Source organism: Erpetoichthys calabaricus, chromosome 15, assembly GCF_900747795.2.
Source record: "Erpetoichthys calabaricus chromosome 15, fErpCal1.3, whole genome shotgun sequence".
In the NCBI taxonomy this organism is placed as follows: Eukaryota; Metazoa; Chordata; class Cladistia; order Polypteriformes; family Polypteridae; genus Erpetoichthys; species Erpetoichthys calabaricus.
Genome location: NC_041408.2, coordinates 95,599,133 through 95,620,575, shown reverse-complemented (window position 1 = coordinate 95,620,575; position 21,443 = coordinate 95,599,133). Strand labels below are relative to the sequence as shown.

At 53.7% G+C, this 21,443-nt stretch overlaps 1 protein-coding gene across 1 annotated transcript; it reads right to left on the bottom strand.

Moving 5' to 3' along the window:
- Positions 1-710: 710 nt before the first annotated feature.
- agpat5 (1-acylglycerol-3-phosphate O-acyltransferase 5 (lysophosphatidic acid acyltransferase, epsilon)) lies at positions 711-19,504 on the bottom strand. Its single transcript, XM_028820485.2, has 8 exons — positions 18,926-19,504; positions 11,162-11,231; positions 10,938-11,053; positions 10,764-10,853; positions 8,207-8,297; positions 5,310-5,471; positions 2,073-2,196; positions 711-1,939 (listed from the first exon to the last, which is right to left on the bottom strand). The coding sequence occupies exons 1-8, from the start codon at positions 19,142-19,144 to the stop codon at positions 1,714-1,716; spliced, it is 1,098 nt and encodes a 365-aa protein (XP_028676318.1). The 5' UTR covers positions 19,145-19,504; the 3' UTR covers positions 711-1,713.
- Positions 19,505-21,443: the final 1,939 nt, after the last annotated feature.

The following is a 21,443-nucleotide window of genomic DNA, read 5'->3' as shown; positions in this document are numbered from 1 at the left end:
GCGGCGGTGCTCAAAGTGTCCGGTAAACGGGGTGTTCATGTGGGCTGACCGCCAGGGGGCTCCTGTTGTCGGAGGGACCGCTAACGTCCCACCGGACGCTCCTCCATGCGCTGGCCGTTCTGCTTCTAGACGACTCCCGGAGGCGTGAAATGACAGAACTCCAAGAAATTGTATTGAAATATTAAGGAAGTCAAGTTGAAAATGTCACAAGTGCGGATGACATTAACGAGGGGCCATGGATGTGCAGCCACCATTGTGGACCTCCACTTCCAAAGTCCTAGCGGTCCCCATGTCCGTCACAACGGGGTCCCCGTGGAGCAGCTCTGGTGGCTTCGCCGCACTTCTTGGGAATTTGTCAGCCGGCCTGCCGTGTGTCGAGATCTCCTGGACCAGGCCAGGGGGCCTGAGGTGGGCCGCGTCCTCGACGGCCATCGTAATGACTTTGGACGTTTCTCCGGTGGGTCTGCTCACCTCCACGCTGGTCTCCATCGGGCACACCTTTCAAAATGGCACAGCCCCAAGAACGTGCGTCCTGTGCCAGCACTGCCATCTGCTCCTGGTCTCCATGTGGCCTGCTGTTGTCATCGCTGTGTGACATATCAGTGGACGGTTCTTAAATGAAACTTACCATCTCTTTGTAATGAAACCATCCCTGAGGGGACACTAAAGAAGAAAGCGACGCCCTCGCGGTACGAAACAATCGGACAAAGTCAAGAGAACTTACAATTTATTTCAGGGGTCTTTGTTTTTCAAAAAGCAATCATGCACACTGAATGTGTCCTCCTTCCACTACACACTACTGACTGGCAAAATCAACGTCTCATCATCATCATCATCATCATCATAAGCATAAATGAACAAAGCAGGGTCAGTAATTGAGAGCTGTGACAGCAAGACTGTAATCGAGTGACAGAGCGAGCGAGCGAGTGCCACCTAAGGGCCAGCTGAGGTTCACCCCGGGCACATCTGACAGGTGGTCCCGCGTGGCGGGCTAAAGGCACAGAGCGTTGTGGCACGTGAGAGGCGTTCACTTCTGCTTAGTCAAACGCACACTGGTGGTCCTCCTCTGCAAAGCCGTTGGCAATCCCAGGAGAGGGCACAGCACACGCTCGGCTCTCAAGGTTGGCCACAAAGTGAACACCAAGTATGGCAACAACAGAAAACACCAACGTAACGGACAGACGAGTCGTATTATCGCAATAACGAGAAATCGAAAAGATGCTAACTAAATGGGTACGGCTGGCACAGCGATAAAGCTCTGCAATTGGCGCACCGGGACCCCCAATTTGGCATTCAGCTCGACGCTCCACAAAGTGCAATGGCGCAAGTCGAGTGTAACACTGTCCTGTAACGGTGAACTTATACTGGCAAGTCAACGAATACTTAACACTCGATCTCTCGAGCGCAACACGCACAGCCACGGGTACATCATGCCATCCATCTGCTTCCGGTGCCACATCAGAGCCGGACACTGGGGAGCGGACTCCTCGCACCGTGATGATGGCATGTGGCTAAGCAGAATGACGGGCACAGCAGACCTTAGGCTATGAGAAGGGAGAGGATGGCGGGCATCTCTGCACCCTGGCACTCCTCCTCTACCTCTCGTCACAAACAGGGCGATGTCTACAAAAGTGGATAGAAATTGGAATCTGAAGCACGGAATTCATTAAAAAAAACAAAACAAAGACAAGAAGCCTCCTCTCTCCGGGGTCCTCACGGCCGGACGTTCACCCACGCCCAGCCCAGCAGAGTGCCGTAGACCCAGGTGTTCAGGTAGAGCCTCCTGCCTGACTCCGTAAGCAACATTGGCAGAGTCAGTCCGCCCAACAACATCAGAGACGGCAGAGTCTTCCTCAGGCTGAGCGGCGACCGGCGACCTTCTCCTGGAAACTTGTGTCTCTGCTCCGGATCCTCGGACTGATAGAAGCTGCTCATCAACCTGTCGGCAAGACAAACAAAATGGCCGTGAAGTCCCGTGTCACCCGAGCACGTCACTAGACGTCACCCGAGCACGACGTCCGACTGAAGACTGGGACAAACCTCGGGGGTGGGGGGTCGGCCTCCATACTCACCGATCTTTGATTTCAAATCGCTCGTGTAGCCATCGCCGGAAGAACAGCGGCTCCCGAGGAACGTCCTTCACATCGACGCGCTCAAAGTACACGTGAACCCTCGGGCACTCCTTGCACAAGAACTCTGGGACACGAGGAAACAAAAGAGCATTAAAGTCACCCGCCAGACCTCGAGTCCAAGACCACCACGGCAGTGGGCAAACGACGGGCATGGCAGCAAATACAGAGGGGGACTCGGCCGATGGCAGCCACAGCGTCACCGGGCCGGGGGACCACTGAGGGCGACTAATCGGGGGGGGGGGAGGATCATGAAAAGGAGATGCCATGTCCAGTGTGACAGCAGAGCAGGTAAGCGGGGGCACACACACACACACACACACACCAGTACCCCCAGCTCGTAGTCAGTCCTCCTCCCGCGTTACCCTTTTGATTGACTGATTTCAACACAAGCTGCCACTCCTGATTTTTCCAAGATGGCCCCCATTGTTTAACTGGCACACACATTTATTGTGAATTGAAAAGGAAAAAATCCGGCAGACACTTGAAGGCTGCGGCCGCGTCTGTTTATTCCTGTTGGTGGCAGGATGTTTGTCTGCTGGAATCTTCCATTTTAGTTCAGGAAGAATTTCTAATTGGGAAAATAAAACAGGAGCAGTAAACAGGAAGTGATGTCATTAAAGACGCCAAACGGAGGCTCCGTGACCCAGGGGGCCTTCATCGGAGCTTGTGAAGGGACCCCCGACAGTGGCAGCCGTGGACACCTGGACAGGACAGGGGGCATCAAGACAAGGAAAGATGGCATGCCTGCCAAGCTGGAGATTAACCAGACAAACCATTGTATCCCAGCACAAGTCCAAACGAGGCCCACTATTAGGTGGGTGAGCTGATGCCACCGTAGCCAATCAGTGTAACAATGAAAAGTTAAATAAGTGACAACTAAAAGGTGACTTCTGAGCCTGAAAAGCTAAAGGTGGCCCACCCGTGACGATGCACATCCATGGTGACGTATTTATTCCTGCCCCTCAATTACTCCACAAAGTCACTGGCTGGTTGTGACGCCGCTGACTCGTGTCAGCATCTAACGGGAATGCCACAGGAGTGAAGCGAGCCTGGTGACTCAGTGCCAATGTCTCCGTCACGCGGTCTCCCCCAACATCTACAACACTGACACTGACCCCGTGGTAAGGACACTTCAATGACATTTAAAGGGCTTTCTGTTCCAAACACGTAATTCAAGTGCGTTCAGATCCCGGCTCTGGGCTCTCGTGTGAGGTCCGCTAGCTGGGCACCTCCCGTCATTCGTCGGACCGCCTTAACTAAACAAGGGGGTCTGTAAAGAGCCGACAAGAAACGTCGATTGACGGCCCAGCCAGCCGCTCAACTCTCGCTGTCTTCTCATTTCATTCTTAGCACAGCTGGGGGACAAAACCAAACATGCCTTCGATACAAACGTACGGTGAAGTGACGTCTCGCTGCCACTCAGGCGGAGTGTTGGAGTCCCCAGGATCAGCACTTCAGACACAAACTCTTTGGCTTTCCTGTTATGAACAATTTCGACAGCTGACACCACAAACGGATGAAGTAAAACTTGAAAAACGGGACGGCAGTGCATGATGGGACAGAAGTAACAAGAAACTAAAGAGAAGTCTGCAGAGGACAAGCGAGGAGCTGAAACAGAAGTCAAGACTGTGACTCGTAGGGTTAGGGACATGAAGGTGACGATGTGACACGCAAAAGCTTCAAACTTGTACCTGCCAATGGCCTCCTTCAGTAACGAGGTGCCGAGTTTAGAGGGAGAAGGGCTGCTTACCGAGGTCAGGGAAACTAAACATGAGTGGCATGATGGGTAAAAGACTGCGCAGGATTATTAAGGCGCAGATCAAGGACTGGCACGAGAGGCACGTGTGACATTTCTCATCTGGATCTTCTTTGATAAGAAACGACATTAATGTTGTCATCAAATGAAAGAACAAAGCATCGGGCAGACACACAAAGACTTGGCTTGAAACGGACAAAGCAGAGGATTATGGGGGTTAATGAAGAAACGAGACGACTCCACGCAGAGAGCCCAGCAGAGGAGCGGACTTATGGAAATAGACAGGAAGCACAGTGACGCGTCGGGGGGGCTGCAAGGCGTAGTGGACCATTGCACATTGGGGCGCCAGACAAAGTCCAGAGAGGGGCAGCTACAGACTACATTAGAAAACTGCAGCTCTCAAGAGGCGACCCCGGGGACACAAATGGATCCTGCGGTTACGTGAAGACGTACTTGACAAGAGCACGAGGACACAGCTGGAAATGGAAGGGGACGCCGACATCAGACAGGCTGTCTTTATGCATGAAGTGAGCGAGCGAGCAGGGTGGTGGACAGCAGGACCTCTCGGCTTGACGTCTGTTACTCAAGAGTTGCTCCGAATGGCCTTTTCTCGTCTGCACTGCTGGCGAGCGTGAAGTGCTCCTGGGGTGGGACGACAGGCAGACAAGTGCCGGCACGTTGCTAATCCTGTCGGATGAATGCTCTGTGAATGAGACCTCCATCGAGTCAGGGAAGGAAGGCTAAAAAACAAATAAGGGTGGAACGTCTCCAATGTCTCACGGGAAACGATGCAAGCTGCCAGACACTCAAAGCGACTGAAAGATGTGCCGTGGCGGTGGGACATTCTTTGACAGGGACATTCCCAGAATGCTTTGAGCATCAGTTAAACGACAGCACAACTGCTTATCTATACGACACTTACACATCATGTCCAACATCTAGCAGCTCAGCCGAGTCGAGTCTGTCATTTGTTTCATTTCCTGCACTTTGTCTTCTGAATCACCAGGCCGCTGTCTATGGACGTCCTCGCCGTGTGGTAACGCAGTCTGGTGTGACCTTCACTTTGTCATTAGACGCCGTAATGTTAACTACACTCACTAAGCCAACGACACTGCCGGCCATATAAACGGCGAGTAGCCGGAGACAGACGTCCGCGCCGCTGCCGATTGGCGCACACACACACACAGGACACGATGAGGGGGGCACAGACCCCTGCACTACTTTGCACATTTCCAGGGGCAGGCAGGTGCTTTACATAATGGCTGACCAAAGCTCCCATGATGCTCCCTGCTGCCCAGTGCTGTCCAGCATGCCGTCCTTAGCAGATGTCTGCGATGAGGTTTCCACTTCACGGTGTCCCGCCCTGCTTGTCAGTTTTCATTGTAAAAAGAGTGGAGGTCAACAGACTGAAATGAGCCTACCTGGCATTGATGGCGCAGTCCTCCTTTCACCTTTGGCATCGACGGTCCCTTCATAGGCTACGGTGACGTCGTACACAGCACTCAAGTGGGACTTCATTGAATCCACAGCTATGTGGGCGGCCTTGACTCTTGGCGTCAGTATGTGGTGTAACTCTGACAGACCTGTGAAGACAGACAGACAGACACGCTGATGTTTGAGGACGTCCGTTAAACTCAAATATTCAAAACACACCTAAAGACATTCAGCAACTTCACAGACGTGACGCCAGAAATGTCAGCGGCCACATCAGCGTACACTCGGGGGACGACACAGATGTCAGATGATCAAAGAATCCATTTATTGTGTATTTAAAATTAAAAAGCAACATTCAAAGTGAGCACAAAAGTAAAACTACTTGAATGTCGAGGCTCAACGATCTCAGAGTCATCACGTCCTACTCGCCTACGCCAGGCCAGCTGCTGGGCTCTAAAAGGTGACAATCAAACTGTCAGCGTTTTACAAAACACCCAAAAAACAACCCAATGGGACATCAGTAAGGACAGTTAAAGAAGAAAGTGACAATATGTCCTGCCATCAGGCCCGTTACAGACACACACACTGATGGCATCAGCTGACAGCACAACACACACTTGTCACCTGTGACCGCAGCCTCCACCTTGGCCTACTACACGTCACCCAGGTGGGCTCCACGGACATTACACACCAACACAACGGGACTGCCATTCACACGTCGATGGGGTAAACTTACGAAACCAGACAACAAGAGAGTCCGTTACCAATTTACAAATTCTAAATAAACAAACAGACGGCCAATTTCAAGGTCCAAGCTGCCCCCAAGTCCCCTGACCCTGAGCTTCTCCTCCAACAGAATCCTTGGCACAAACAGAAGACACGACACACCCCTCGACCTTCTGGAGTTTTTCTAAATGAACTTCCAATTAGCTGTGTACATCAGAGGACGTCGAGCTCGGAGCCAACGGGTCCCTGGGGCTCGACGGCACCAAAATGGGGGGCACCGCCATGGCACACTGGACACCGAGGGAGAAATGGAGGGGAGTGGGCACAAACAGCACCACAATCACTGGAGTTGAGACCCTAACTGGCCAGCAGATATAATCGGACCCTTTAGTTTGGTCAGGTACATCAAAATAATAATAATAATAATAATAATATTCAGGCTCATTGGGAGATTATTAAAGGTCCTACAAAAGAAATCAGCAAATGTCCGATGGACTGGTTCAGCCTCAGCGTCAATACAATGGCCTACTGGGGCGTCGCCTCCTGCCAGTCGCGTGTGAAATTCTCTCTCGGATCAAACGAGACCCTCATGGAGAAGCTCGGCGAGGTCAGCACTTCACTCAAAGCCTCTAAAGTGAATTTGTGCTCTGCTGTCCATCCTGGGCTCCCAGCAGCTTCACAGTGTTCCAGTAAGACCAGTAATTTCAATGGGAATGAAGACAGACGTACAAAGAACGGTGCGAATATGGAGTGGGGCTGTAGAACACGACAGGCAGCCTAACCGGCTTGAACATGGGAAAGGCGCTATATAAATAAAATGTAGTATTAATATTATTATTACTTCACCTTCCTATCAAGTGACGGCCTACCAGCCAGCTGGCCCACCATGAAGAACGGCCTTCCAAGGGGCAGACAGGACAAAACAAGTCTACTTGTCTGTGCCAGGCACCGTCTACAGGCCGTGGGCGCGCTTCATTTAGGCCTCTGCCAGGGACACTGGTGATAAATATCTATACATAGAGCCAGGGTGGCGTGCGTCTCGTCAGCATTTTATCAGCAGTTGTCAGACAAGCGCAGCAGGCTGGTAGCCCCTGCTGTGAACAGACGACTCGGGCGACTCGTGGAGATGCGGCCATGCCAGCTTGACTCGACGGTCTTCTTCTTAAATGTAACAGAAACTGCCAAGACAGACCAAGCACTTGACTCCCGGTCAGTACGGAGCTGGCCTGCTCGTTCAAGGAGCACCAGGAGGACTCGTGACGATCATCTAAAAGGACGCTCACCAGCTACGCTCCCAAACCCCAGGAAGCTCCGGAGGAAGAGCTTGTTTGTTATAACACAGAGGGGACGGAAGGAGTGCGGCCGTGTGAATTACGACCAAACAAAACACACAAACCGTGCCAGAGGCCCAAATGACTCACCAGCGGCTCCCCACGACGGGGCGACTGTTGAGATGGCACGCGAAGGTACAGACACCAAGTGCCAATTGGGTAGAACTGCTGCCAGTCAGCCCTAAAATCATCAGAAATGGATTACTGAAAAATAATAAAGGGAAGCTGGCACAAACACCACCCACCCAACACTGGCACATTTGGCTTTAGGTCAAGTGAGTGGACAACGGTACTCTGGGAGCACTGCATTGTGGGATGAACTCAGATCTCTAGAGCGGACTGTTATCCTGCGCTGCTTGGCACAAGTGACGGGGCGCACACACAAACACCAAATGAGATGCCCACTTTTCTGAAGCAATGCAGCGAGACTCGGCTCAGTCCGACGGCAGACCCCCAGGCACACGCCATTACAAGTACAAAGACGCCAGGGTAACGCACACCGGTGCCAGGAACACGAACACTCCAACACCCAAGGGAAGAGATGCCTGGCACACAGGGATACTGCAGACCACCTGCCAGGTAAACTGCTAGAGACAGACCCCCCCATTCGTGTAAATGCCAGTGCGAGACGAAAGGTTTCCAAATGGATAGCAGCTTCACCCTTTAACGCTTGGTGCCAACATGAACGCTACTACAGACGCGCTGTGAACAAAAGAAATCAATATTAAAAAAGAACAACAGGAAACGGAAGACGTTGCCACCGCGCCACTCAACCCACCAACACACAAAAGTCGATTTTAAAAGAATGCGTGTGAAGTCCATCTTACCTTCCTTACGGGCAAAGGCTTGACTATCCAAGATGACTTTTGGGAGCTCTGGGTTATAGCGGGTGCCTTCTGGGAAAATGACCAGATACATCTGGGGGACAAAGAAACAAGAGGGGGTCACAGACATCAACACGACTCCCAGGAGACCCCACATGATCATCAAAAGCCACTCCGGCAGCACGAGGGGGCCACGCGCGCCGTACGCCTCTCACTCCTCGAAGTGGATACCCGCGTCTTCGCCATGACTGTAACAGCCAGAGATTTCAGACGCTCTCTTTTAGTCACAAAGGAGTGGTGTCACCAGCCCGGGTAGAGCTCACGCCAACGCTACTGCGGGCACGCCAATCAGATGGGACGATAGCCAGAATTGCTGGCTGGCGGGTGAAGTGACATGCTCATGGTCATGGTCACACGGTGTCACAAGCTGTCCAAAGTCGAGCCTGTGGTACAGTGCTGTCGGACTGCAGTAACGGCCATAAGCTCACTGGATGTGTCTCGTTGTTGACGACGATCTTTGTAGTTGTCACAATGTCACTCTCCTGGTGAAGCAGAGTGGGACGTCCGATGTGCGCCTCGTGATTGGCTATCTACACTACCTACGTACCACACAAGGCCAACACACCACTAAGAACCGCTCCTTCACGTCCAGCACACCAGTTCACCCACACGCTTGTACTGGGAGCGCAGCGCAAGGGGACATCGACGCGTGGCGTCACTACACGAGATGTTAATGTAAGATGACATGCGAGTATTATTGGCATTTACTTTAATATTTTACACGTCTTACGTTTTGTATAAAGAGTTTCAAGGACAGCCGGATGAACTCTGCCCGAGGAATCTGGATCGCACCCGTACCATTACACATGCCATCCTGTCACCACTGCTCTGGGCCTCCGAGAGATATTCCACATAATGTCACGATAGTCCTGGATGTTCCATTTCTAAAACCATTCATGAAATTGAACTTCATCACCAAATGACAGCATGGAATGTTCTGCGAGAATTCACACTTGTTAAAATATACAGAAGGTAAAGCAGAAAGTCATGTGAGCGGGCACTAATCTCGAGTGCCCGCTTGAAATAAGCCGCCAGGCTGTTTGTGTGGCCGGTTGTATAGAAGAATGAGAGCACCTAGTGCCGTCATCAAGCCCGTCCGTGTGGCCCTGAACTGACGTGAAGGGTGAACAGGCCGAGCTTCACGAAGTTTCACAGATGTCTGAGTGTGCCAGCGAAGGCCAAGGCTGACAAGTACAAGCGCCGTTGGGCACCCGCGTGCCATCTTTAGAATGTGTAGATGGTCAGATGTGGTGCCCCGAGCGATCGAGGGCCCATCTGATATTTGACATACTGTGGGTGCTGATCATCAGAATAACGCACTCCAATGAATTATGGGATACAAGGGGGCTGGAAAACAACGAGCCAATGAGAGAGGAAACAGAATCCTGTCAGTCACTCAGCACTACGTGTTTTGAGATGTCACAGCACACGCCACGCAACTCTCTGGGGACAGAAAAGGCCCAACGATAACGGAGCGAGCGTCACACTTGAACGAGTCGGGGACCTCGCCGGGTGGACGGCCGTGGATTTGCAGACAATTCATCAGCCTGGCCGGAACGTTTAGGAGGTGCGTGTTGAGCCGATGGACAGTGGAGGAGTTCTGAAAATGTCACAGTGCGCCCCAAGGGACCCCTCGGCCTCGTCTCGACACTCGCTTTGTACAAACAGGCCTGTCTGGGACGGGGTCTTTAAATTCAACTGAATAAATGGGCAGACATGCAGTCACAGCGAACGCCAACACAAACAGCTGAATAAGAACGGCAGCTACTGGGACAGACCAAGACCCCCAAAACGGACAGCACATCAACGTCAGATCAAGACAATGAGGCCTACTTGGGGAGAGCATCAAACGTGAGGGGGAAGTCAGAGGTGGGCTGCAGAGACCTCAGGGAGATCAAGACGCTCTGACGGGCGTACTGCCAGTGAAGGCGGGCAGCCAGGTGGGGTCCGCACATCACACGACGGGGTTACAGTCCCACCGAGAACCGGTGCTCAGTGGTTTGAGGAGACCTCTTGTGGCCGACACTGGGCTTCTTCAAACAAGCAGGGCGCACTAAAATAAATAAAAACATAAAAATCTCTAAAATCAGACAACGGGAAAGCAAACCACTGCCCTTACGAAATCCGGAGATGGAAGCTGCTGCAGCATTTGATCAAGGAAGAGCACAAAGAGGACCGACGTCAAGTGTGAGGTAGAAAACGACAGTCTCCGAGAAGTCCAACGTCAACTCCTCACCACCACGTTATTCTGTGCAGGAAACACGACATCCTAAATCTTTATTAACGAGCCAAAGAAAAGGCAGCAAACAACACAACGGTCCGCACCAAGCGACTGAGGACTTCCTTCAACTCCTAAAGACTGGGAGCTACCAGACACTGTGCCAACATGCCATGCCAACATGAGACGCACACGTGCAGAACGGGCGGGTTTGGGGGACAGGAAAGCTGGGCTGGCTCAAACGTGACCCCCGGAGAGAGCTGGAATCTCTAAAGTACTCACAGGAGCGCCCACTTCTGTTTGAGACTCGAGTTTTTTCCTCATGGCTTTCTCATCAAACTTGGCACTTCGCTTGACGTAGACGCCTCCATGCTGAAATGAAATGCCAGGCCAATTGTGTTAAGAGGGACCCCTTTCTGGAACAAATCCCCAAATGCATTAAAAACATGAGCCCACCTGAGAGAAGTACCATCCATACAGGGGCAGCCACTTCAGGCCATCCTTTAATACGTAACGCACATGCCCGATGGCACCTTGTCTGATTGCCAGCATGTCTGCTATTATCCAGTCGACTGCAAAACAAGAAAGAAAGAAGAAGAAAGGAACAACAGAAATGGACCATCATTTCAGGGACGGTGACACACGGTGACACTCTTGGGGTCTCAGAACTTTCCACAGACCTGTGCACTGGTGATTCGACAGGTAGACGACGTTCTCCTTTCTCTTTGGTATATCGCCGTACACGATGACCTACGGCACAGAAAGAGAGAGAAACAAGAGATCACAAGTGTCGCTGGCAGCAGGGCGTGACGTAACTCGGGACGAGAATCCTCTTTATGAGCTGCGTTTCAACGCTGATTTTGTTCCCCTCTTTGCCAGTTTTTGAGAGGAAGACGATGCATTTCACTCTTTACAAAGCACAGCGGGTCTCGCAAGGTCAGGCGGGATGGAACAGAATAATCACAAATAAACGAGCGTTTAAAGTGAAGTAATAAAACGCAGCTCTCATTGAGCCAGACACTCACTCGCCCGGCCGCCCGCCCGCCTCTCCCGTTCCAAACGGCAAATTAAAAGCAACGTCAAGAGTGCCCACAAATCTGGGTGGACCTCCAATGAAGACAACAAACCTCACCTTAGAAACTGGCCGAGCAGCTCAAGGCACGGGACATCGAGCTTCACGAGCGAGCGGGCAGCACAGCCAGCCCTGCCTTGGCCCACATCAGCAGCTTCGTGCCACTCGTCGGCCTGCTTGGATTGCTGGAAACGGTTCGTTTCGTCGTAGTGGAAGCCCTAAAATGGCCGCTGCTACATGGACGATACACTGCGCCACCAACCCTCTCCTTCAGGTCCTGCTGCCCGTGCCCCCACACCTGAGACGGCCCACCGACCATTAAATGAAGGGCTCACTGACAAACGCCTGGCGGAGTCAGAGAAGGTCTGATCCGAGGAAGAGGAGGAGGACGGCTCATTCACTGTGCCAAGTGACCTGCTAAGTGGGCCTGAGCTAGACGGCCATCGTCTGACCGGCAAACAGACCCAAAGATTTATGAAGGAGGCTGCAAAAGTCAACGTCACGTGTGAGCGACACAGCGAGGGACCCACGAGACTCCACACATGGGCAAAGGTCACCAGGAGGAGAGTCGCTGACCTCGATGGCCACTCCCACCTTATCAGCCTCACAGGATGACAGATGGATGGACAGTAAGGGTCCCGTCCCCCCTCGTCCTTGTGCTGGCACTCAACTGCAGCTCCTCGTCCAGATGCACCCATGCCGAGACGATTCAAGAAAGAAAACACGCAGGGTCCTAAACCCGAACACGCCAACATCTGCTGAGCTTCCACCCTACTGTCACCTCCACCTTCTCGCTGCCCCTCTTCAGCCACACCACCCTCACCTTTCTCACTCGTCTTCCTCCCTCTGCTGAACCTAACTTTGCTCCGTGATGCTACTCCATGAAGGCACCATCCCACTGTGAGTGCCAAGATGCCAACTGCCAAAGGACCGTGAACTGGAGGTGCACTTTAATCACAGAACTTCCACAATCAGGAGCCTAACGCACACGGGCACACATCACCACCCAGGGAGCCGGAGGACAAGGAGGTCCCGATCACACCAAGGGATTACCTGACAGCACACCGGCCCACCGGCAACGATCAGGGACGGGTAAGACGACGTCTGGTGTGGCTTGCCATGCGACTTCATCCTCCTCACTCAGACATCACTTGATGCCCGCCTGCAGTTCTCCATTCACTCACACACTCCTTCTGCGGCCCCATTTGTTCCTCAGGCTCTTTCAACGCGGTCTTAGGCCACTAGCTGCCTGTGCTGTGCCCGCGTGCCAAAGATGTTAGCTGGCAACTCTAACAGGGTCCTGTGCGAGGGTCAGGGTGAGCGGTAGCCCCCCGCTGCTGTCAATGGGTTTACGCTTGTCTGAGATGGTCACGTCACGTCTGCCCAGGGCCATGTCGGGGTGGACTTTATTTAGAAATGATACAATGGCCCCCACCTGAGAGACCGTAGGGCTGTGTGCACCACAGAGAGAGGGCATCCATCAGGGCTGGTCCTCACCTTGTGCCCTCGGCTGCCAGGGCACGTGCTGACTGACACCTGGTGGTCCTCAACTCGACAGCCTGCCTCAGATAAAGAAAGGGCTACGCAGGGCATCTCTCCATAGAAGGAACCAACAGCACACGGGTACCCTCTGGCACGTCATTTAAGGCCACTTGGCAGGCCGGCCCCCTCTCTGGCCTTGCCCATCACTTGTAGATATTTTCTGGCGGCCCAGTCCGCAGTTCTACTAAAGACCCCTCAATTTGTAGAAGAGCTCGCTGGACTCGGAGGGGAGGCAGCAATTTGAATGAGAAAGCCCCTCACTTGCCCGTGTAAACAGCCTCGGGCGCCATCCGCAGCATCAACCCGCCCGCCCGCCGTAGGCGCGTCATTTCGGCCTATTGAGCAGCGGGCCCCCCGCGTACCCCCAGTTTATGAAGAGCTCAGGTTTCTGTTTATTTCTTAAACACAAAGCAGACGACGGCCTGCTGAAAATATGAAAGCACTCGTCGAGGGGCAGGCGGGCGGCGAGGAGTCACGCCAGGGTGTTGTTTTAGTAATCAGAACGAGGAGCAGGAAATGAAGAAGTTCAAACGCAACGCCCTGAAGACGAGTCAAACAAACGTGGAATGGAGGTAGGTAAGTGGGACAAAGGGCAGCGCCGCCATGGAATGTACCGACACTGGCATCTCTCACTAACAACAGGCACACATTCCAGATAGGGCAGCACTTAGCTGGGCACACTGGCCTTCTTCAGCTACGTCCTCCTAACTTGCTGGAATCTCCGCTTTCAAAGAATTCAACAACATCAACTCCTCCTCTCGCCCCAAACCTTCTGCCAGGTCACACATCGAGGCAGCACATCTGGAGATCTGAGCGCCATGAGCTCGAGGCCAAACAGCCAGCGAGAAGATCTCACGTGCCATTGGGCACTCGGGGGTCTCACCTCTCAGAACAGAGCCGTCACTGAAGAAATAAAGGAACGAGATGTGCCAAGTGGGCACGTGCCAAAGGAGACTCGGTGCAGAGGAGCTTTAAAAAAGGCCACGTTCAGGAGATCGGCCATCCAGATGCTTCTGCTCAGCCCACCCTGCTCCCCAAACTCAGTCCTGCGGACCCCCATCTGCTGCTCGCTTGACTCCTGGGTTGTCTCTCAAGGTCTGCGTTTTGGGAAGATAAAGGAATTGGATGACTGACGTTGGCACAAATGTGACGTCACGTGGAGATGGAGCTGCACTTCTGTGGGGATGGCGTCTTTCTGTCTCTGAGACACTGGCACAGCGTTCTGGGCCGGCACTCCGTGAAGAGCGTTCAACACAAATACACCGAAAACCAAAATGACACGCCATGCCACGCCACGGAGAGCCACTGCAGGAGAGGCCACCGGGCACGGAGGACGACGTGGAAAGTGAATAAAAGTGAAGGGCTAAAGCTTAACGCCAGCTGCCGCCATGGGGCTCAACCCGAGAGGCTGGGCTCTACCAGGCAGGGACGAGGAAAGGCAATTGGGTCACCCGTTGTCAGAAAATACCAGGGGTGCCCACGTGAGCCACCCAGTGGAAGGAGTCTGATGGGAGACTTTATTTAGTTGTCACTTCACAAGGCCGTATGTCAAGATCTAAACCACCAAGCCAGCTCCATCTGTGCCTACTGCTCCCTCCACATGTATGGCATCAGACAAAATCAAAATGTTTGGTGCAGATGGCACCCCTTGGTAAAAGGAGACCTTCATAAAAATGCGTCTTTGGCGCTGCCAAGTTGAGGCCTTCAGAAAGCATACGTCCGAGGGCTGGTCAATGCCAAGGGGCTGCTTTGGCCACGCAGGCTCATCTGGATTTTGGCATATACTTGGAGTGTGTGCCCTGTGGTGGGCTGGCATCCTGCCCGGGGTTTGTTCCTGCCTTGCGCCCTGTGTTGGCTCCAGCAGACCCCCGTGACCCTGCGTTTGGATACAGCGGGTTGGACGACGACTGACTGACTGACTGACTCAACCAGTTTATGTGCCAGCGTGCTCAGTGGTTTGGCTCTTCAGCTATGGGCACCCTCAGTAAACTGGCTAAAACCATGCAGGGCATCTCCTGACCAAGACGGGTACGCCGGGTCGAGTCCAAAGTGCCGGCCGTCGCTTTATCTGACATGCGATGATCCAAAATAAAGAAATCAAGAAGAGAAGGCGTCACTGCGCCTCTGGGTGGGAGTCTGCTGCTCGAGGATCTCATTCAACCTCGCCATCTTAAAGGGGGCAGCGCCCTCGCATCACAGGGTAGAGCGACAGACAAACAGCAGCATACTGATGATAACAATACGACATGGCTGACTGGTAACACTGCAGGTAGACAGACAGACAGACAGACAGACAGGATCTTTGTGTAATGCCCACGTTTACCCCCCGGTGGGACTGAAGAGTCGTGTAGTGTGGGGTCTCCTCAGTCTGTCGCTGAAGCTGCTCCTCTGTCAGGAGATGATCCTGCTCAGTGGACTCTCCATGATTGACAGCTCAGCGCCCGTCGCTCTGCCACGGATGTCAGAATGTCCAGCTCCGTGCCCACAATAAAGCCTGCCTTCCTCACCAGTTTGCCCCTCTTCTTTATTCTGCCTCCCCAGCACACCACCACGTAGAAGAGGGCACTCGCCCTCTCATGGGTATGGCGTGTGGCACAGGAAATCAAGAAGACGGGCGAAATCTGACAGACACACGAGGAAGGTCTGCACGGCTTTAAGGGGGCCTCCAAACCACAGGCCTTCACCAAGACAACCCGCTTCAGCCATCGGTGGTCGTGGCAGAGGTTCACCGATACGACGACTGGGGGGGCGGCCGTCGAGCTCTGCTGCCACGTCTCCCTAATGGAGGCCAGCAAGGAAGAGAAGGGCACCCTGGCAGATGAAGGAGCGACGCAAGACCACTGCACTACTCTGGGCAAGGGAACCGGCAGGACAATGGCAGGAAAGCCACCGGTGGAGGGCACGACGGCAGTCTGCTGGGCGAAGACAGAGGGGCATTTCTCACGGGTCCATTCGTTTTTAACCTGCGACTCACCTCGCTTTACAAAAAGCTGAAACACCGACATGTCGTCGAATAAAACGGCGAAAAGTTCTTCATCCTGCTCGTCATCGAGAGGGGGCTTTTAATGTCAAATGGAGACGGGCCAACACTTGGGGTCCCTTTCACGTTCCGAGGGTTTCAGGTCGGCGGATGTTCTCCGATACGCCTGGGGGGTCTGACCTGACCGACCGACCTGCTCCACGTCACCTCTGTCACTCAGCTCAATTCAGGTGTGACTACAAGCAGGTGCTCTGAGTGCAATCACACACACACACACACACGAGAGCTCAAGGGCTTCACTCCAATGGCCACCCTGAAGCGGCCAACCACAACGTGTGTGTGGAGTGTACAGGAAGTCCTAGCGCCACACATGCCACACTTCTTCATCAGTGTGACGTGGTATGGAGATTCCTGCCAACTCTACAGACACACCGCGGGCAGTGCGACGCTGGGCTCACGCCGTGGGCAGTGGGATGTTTCAGTGTGACCCCGAGTTGGCGTACAGGTGTGCCAATGGAGGTGACGTTTCCTTCTCGGTGCACAGAGAAGATCTGCTTATGGAGTCTCAGTGCACCAAACGGGGAGTGGAGGTAGAGGAGGTCCGCACTCGGGACAGCAGCCCCCCGTAGGACACGGCGCCCCTTTAACTCTTTGAGGGCTGAAGAGTTTTTTCCATAAAAGACGCAGTTTTCTGAAGGGCACACAAAGCAAGAGTTTCACACAGAAATGAACCGAAAACGTCTGTGGCTGCGTGCCATGCCTGCCATTCTTGCCACCGTTTGCTCCTCACCACTCACGCCAGTGTGGTGAATTTCGGTCAAACCGATGAAGTTCATGTTCCTCCTAGCAAAGCCCGTCCAACTACAACATAAGAGCACTGCCCTGAAAGAGCCAACATGGGCAGCGCCGTCCTTCATATCTTCTACTACTCTGTGACGGCCAGTCTGGAGGGCAGGGCTGGTGACGTCACTTGAACAGAATCACCAGGCTAATTAAAAGGGCACTTATGGGGCACACTCTGGAGCACCTGGAGGTCACAGCAAAGGAGAACATTAAAACAAAACTGAAGAACGCTGGCATCAGCCACCGCCTCATTCAGCAGAAGGGCATCGAGAAACACGAAACGGCAATACGGCTGTGCCACCCAAGCCCGAACTCGTCTCTCTTTTTAATGTTCTTGATTTATAGTCACAGTGTGTGTGTGTGTGTGTGTGTGTAAAAAGTCAAATCAAGTTCTCTCTAAAAAGCAAAGAGCCAAGCAAGGACTCACACACACAAACACACACAGCGCCAAGTTCAACACAACAGACCTTTGGACTTCTTCTCATTTTCAAATTGTACCCGACATGAGGCCTTGTGCAGATAACGGCTGGCAGCTGCCAGGGATTCTCACACTTGGCATGAAGATGACCTGAAATGTCGAGACGATGCCAATAAACCTGAACCAACAAGATGTGGAAATCAGGGATGGCACAGCAAGTGGGGCGCCACTCAGTCACGTGAAACGATACCACCGGACCCCCACTGCAGCGCACCACGTAACCCCCCTCTCTACGCCACGCGTGTGTTTGAGGATATCGGAGCACTTGAGCTCACACTGCTCACCGGAGACATTAACACTTCAAAGCAGATGTCGTTACGTCAGACTGGCACAGGGCAGAGGCAGAGGGCTCATTTCAATCACTGGAGGAACTGGGCAGCCAGTTTACAAACACGGGACTTGCACATACGAACGTTAAGGGGGCGACCGATGCTGTAACATGGGTGGTCCGCTGATAAATGAGTGACGACACCCTGAACACATACGGAGATCGTTAGAAATGGCCAAAGACAGGGCAGCGCCAAGTGGAGTGCCCTGAAGAACGCCACACAGACACAGCGAGAACACGGCCTGCCCGGGCAGACAATCAGCAACTTCACAATGAAGGGCAGCAGGTGGCAGAAATAAAAACACAAATTCAATTTCAAATCACCACTGCGACAAACTGACTAAAGGGCCTCGTGTGCCCGCCATGTTAACAATCTGCTGCTGGTCTTCAAAACACAGTCAAGCCCACCGCACTCCACAACTCTTTGGTCCTCTGAATACAAGCGTTGCCCATTTTGTGCCCCCTAAAGGCACAGCTACCCATCCACTGGTGTCACTTCTTCCTCAGCCGGTCCTAGTAGCTCACAGCCAGCGGTGTTCCCCTCCAGGTCCGTTACGTCTTTTTGTACCGCGGAGACCCACATGGCACACGACAGTCCAAGAAAGGCCACATAAACGTGCCGTGCGGCTCAGGCATCCACTAAAGTGAACTCGACACGCTGGGCGTGCGTGGGACCCGCGGGCAGCAACGAGTCACCTGTGGCACCACAGTACCAGGACCGCCATCCACGGCCTGCGACTTCAAGTCTCCACACGAGCCACCACGCTGATCGCATGGAGTATCAGCCGCCACTCAGCATCTCAGTCAGCGAACAATTTGAAAAGAGAATAAAATGACGGCGCCGGCCACTTCTAGTCAGCTCTGTAACGAACAGCAGAACTGACCCAAAAATCACCAAAGTTTAGGAAGAGGAGCGGCGGACCAAAGGCCTTCGGGTGCGTCCGAGTAAAAACTAAAAACTCCGGAAAGGGGGGGGGGGGTGTGTGAACGCCCCTTGTCAGTCCCGCCGTTCACGGCGCCTCATCGACGGAAACAAACGGTCTCCGTCCGTCCGTCCCCTGCTTACCAAACGGCACACACGCGGCGTGGAGCACGGGGGGACCGTCACAGCCCGGGATCGTCCCCAAAGGCGCACACCGAGCGCGTCCTCTCCGCACCCCCGCTTGCCGTGACGGGCCATCGAGCTCGGCTGTCAACTCACCTCGACTCCCGTGTAGTTCTCGAAGAAGAAGAGCACCATGCTCTGGTAGATGGAGTAGATGAAGTCGTCCATTCGGTGGTAGAGCCTGGCCGGCACAACGGTGGAGAGCAGCCGCCAGACGCCCCAAGACAGCAGGTACGCCGGCGCGGTGCCCAGCATGACAGCCGCTGGAAACCAGTAGCGCAGGGAGTAGGTGTGGACGACCAGAGACAGCAGCATGTTGGCGTTAGCACAAACGATCTCGTAGCACGCTGGAGAGCCGTCGTCTAGGCGCGAGCCGCCACCATCATCCGCTCGGAGCACGAGGCCCTCGAAAGTCACCCAAAGTGCTCTACGGCCGTGTTTTTACAGCACTCCTCGGACGCATTCTTCGCGGGCTTGTCTGTTTGTTTTTTACCTAATGTGGGCACCGCTCCTTGGCCCTTGTGCCACCGGAATACTTGTAAATAATCAAGTGGCACTCGACGCACGTTTTTGTTTGCCCAAATCTTCTCTCTCTCTCTCTCGACAAAGTCACTCACGCCTCCTCGCGGACTCCATGTTGGACGCTGCCTGCGGCACCTCGCAGTGTCGCGCGCTCTCATTGGCTGCCGCGCTCGTGTGCGAGGCGCTCGTTGCTAAGGCGGGTGACAGCTGCAGGCTTCCCGCCGCGCACACCACCTGAGAGGGAAGCCCGCGGCAGACGCGCACGTCACCTCAGCGACCCCCTCGGGAAGCAGACATCGCGGGGCGACACGCAGTCTCCACGACAGCACGACTTTATCTTTCGAAGTATGGCGTCCGCCTCAGCTGGTAAAAAGGGGGGGGGGGGAGGGCGGGTCTGTCAGTCAGTTTGGGCGACATCCTGGGTCCGAGTCGACCTTGAGCTTCACAGTGACAGTGCAGTGTGCCCTACCTGACCACCCCATCCCTCGACCCCCTACCCAGGTGGTCAGTCAGTCAACGTCCAACCCGCTATATCGGTCACGGGGTCTGCTGGAGCCAGGCAGGAACAAACACCGGGCAGGGCGCCAGCCCACCGCAGGGCACGCACACACACACACACACACACACTAGGGACAATTTGATGATCGCCAACACACCTGACCAGCATGTCCATGGACTGTGGGAGGAGGACACGGGGAGAACATGCAAACTCCACGCAGGGTGGACCTGGGAAGCAAACCCAGACGGTCTCCTTACTGTGCCACCCTACCCAGGTGGTGCCAGGCCTAAATGGGCCCTACTTGTGTCTTGTATGGGACCGAATGGTGAGGACGCTGCTACTGAGTGCCAGGGACAGGCCTGCTGGTCTGGAGGACGTAATCCGTTACAGTGATGAGAGCTCCTTTCTTGTTGGCCTGACACTTTTCTCCTGGGCAGCGTTGGAGACGTTGGCATCGCTTTGCCGTTCTTTATCTCTTCACGTCGTGGTCACACAGTGCAGGTCAGCAGCAGGCTTGGAAGTCTGAAGCTGAGAGTTTGTGAAAGCGCCTCTGAGCTCCATATCCTTCAATCTCCCATCCCATGCCACCCTGAGTTTTCAGAATACAGGAGACCTTTCTGTGATGCCATTTGGTGACATTTAAATGACATTCTGAGCTTAAGAGAAGTTCAATGTTTCGATGTTCGTTTAATGAGGATACTTGGGCTAACTGAGGCTGCTGGCTTGGCATTGCGGTCGACTCGTTGGACCTCAAAATGTGAAGCTGTCCCTTGATCCCCTGCCGCTGTCACCCTGTGCAGGGCACTTCACCTGTCTATAGAAATTGGACCACCTGCACGTTCAGGTGCCAGCCAAAGAAGTGAGCGTCGAGTGAGAGATCTCATGGTGCGTGTTTTCTGGACCAGGGAGCCCCAGACTGCCCAGGTTAGCATTGCTTGTTCCCAGCAATTGGGGGTCTTGTTCAAAAAGCAGATGCCATCTCCTTCTTGTTGTTTGTTTTAGACTGGCATACCCCTACTCCAAACCCTGAACTTAAGGTCCGTGGGGGTAAGGCAGGCAGGCACACCAGGGTCCCTCATCTTAAAAACAAGTGGAGTGCGCTTTTTGAAGACCCCAAATCAGCAGCATCAGCGTACAAACCATAGGGGGCCTCGTATGATTCTAAGGGGGTTCCACCTCGAGATCAAACACAGATGGTCCCAGAAGGGCTTGCTACCTGGCGAGTTTCGGGCTTTAACGTGACGGCAAATATGTTGCCCACAGCAGACCCTGAACCTTCTGCACTTGCCAAGTGCAATGGGTGCTTGGCATCTTTGGCCTGGCGTAGCTCCTGTGTAATCAGTATGAGCTGCAATGCCTTCAGTTCCAACATGGGTGAATGTGGCATGGTGCCATGCCAGTAGCTGTGCAGACCCTTTATTTATGACCCAAGTGACCTTTGACACTCGCAGGGCACAATCAAGCGGCCTTGAAGCTTTACAGTCCCACTACATCCCACTAACGGGCAGAGTAGGTGAAGTGTAAACGTGTACCCATGATGCATAGCTCTGCTTGGGCTCCCTCCATGTGGCATCAGCTACAATCTCTGGACAA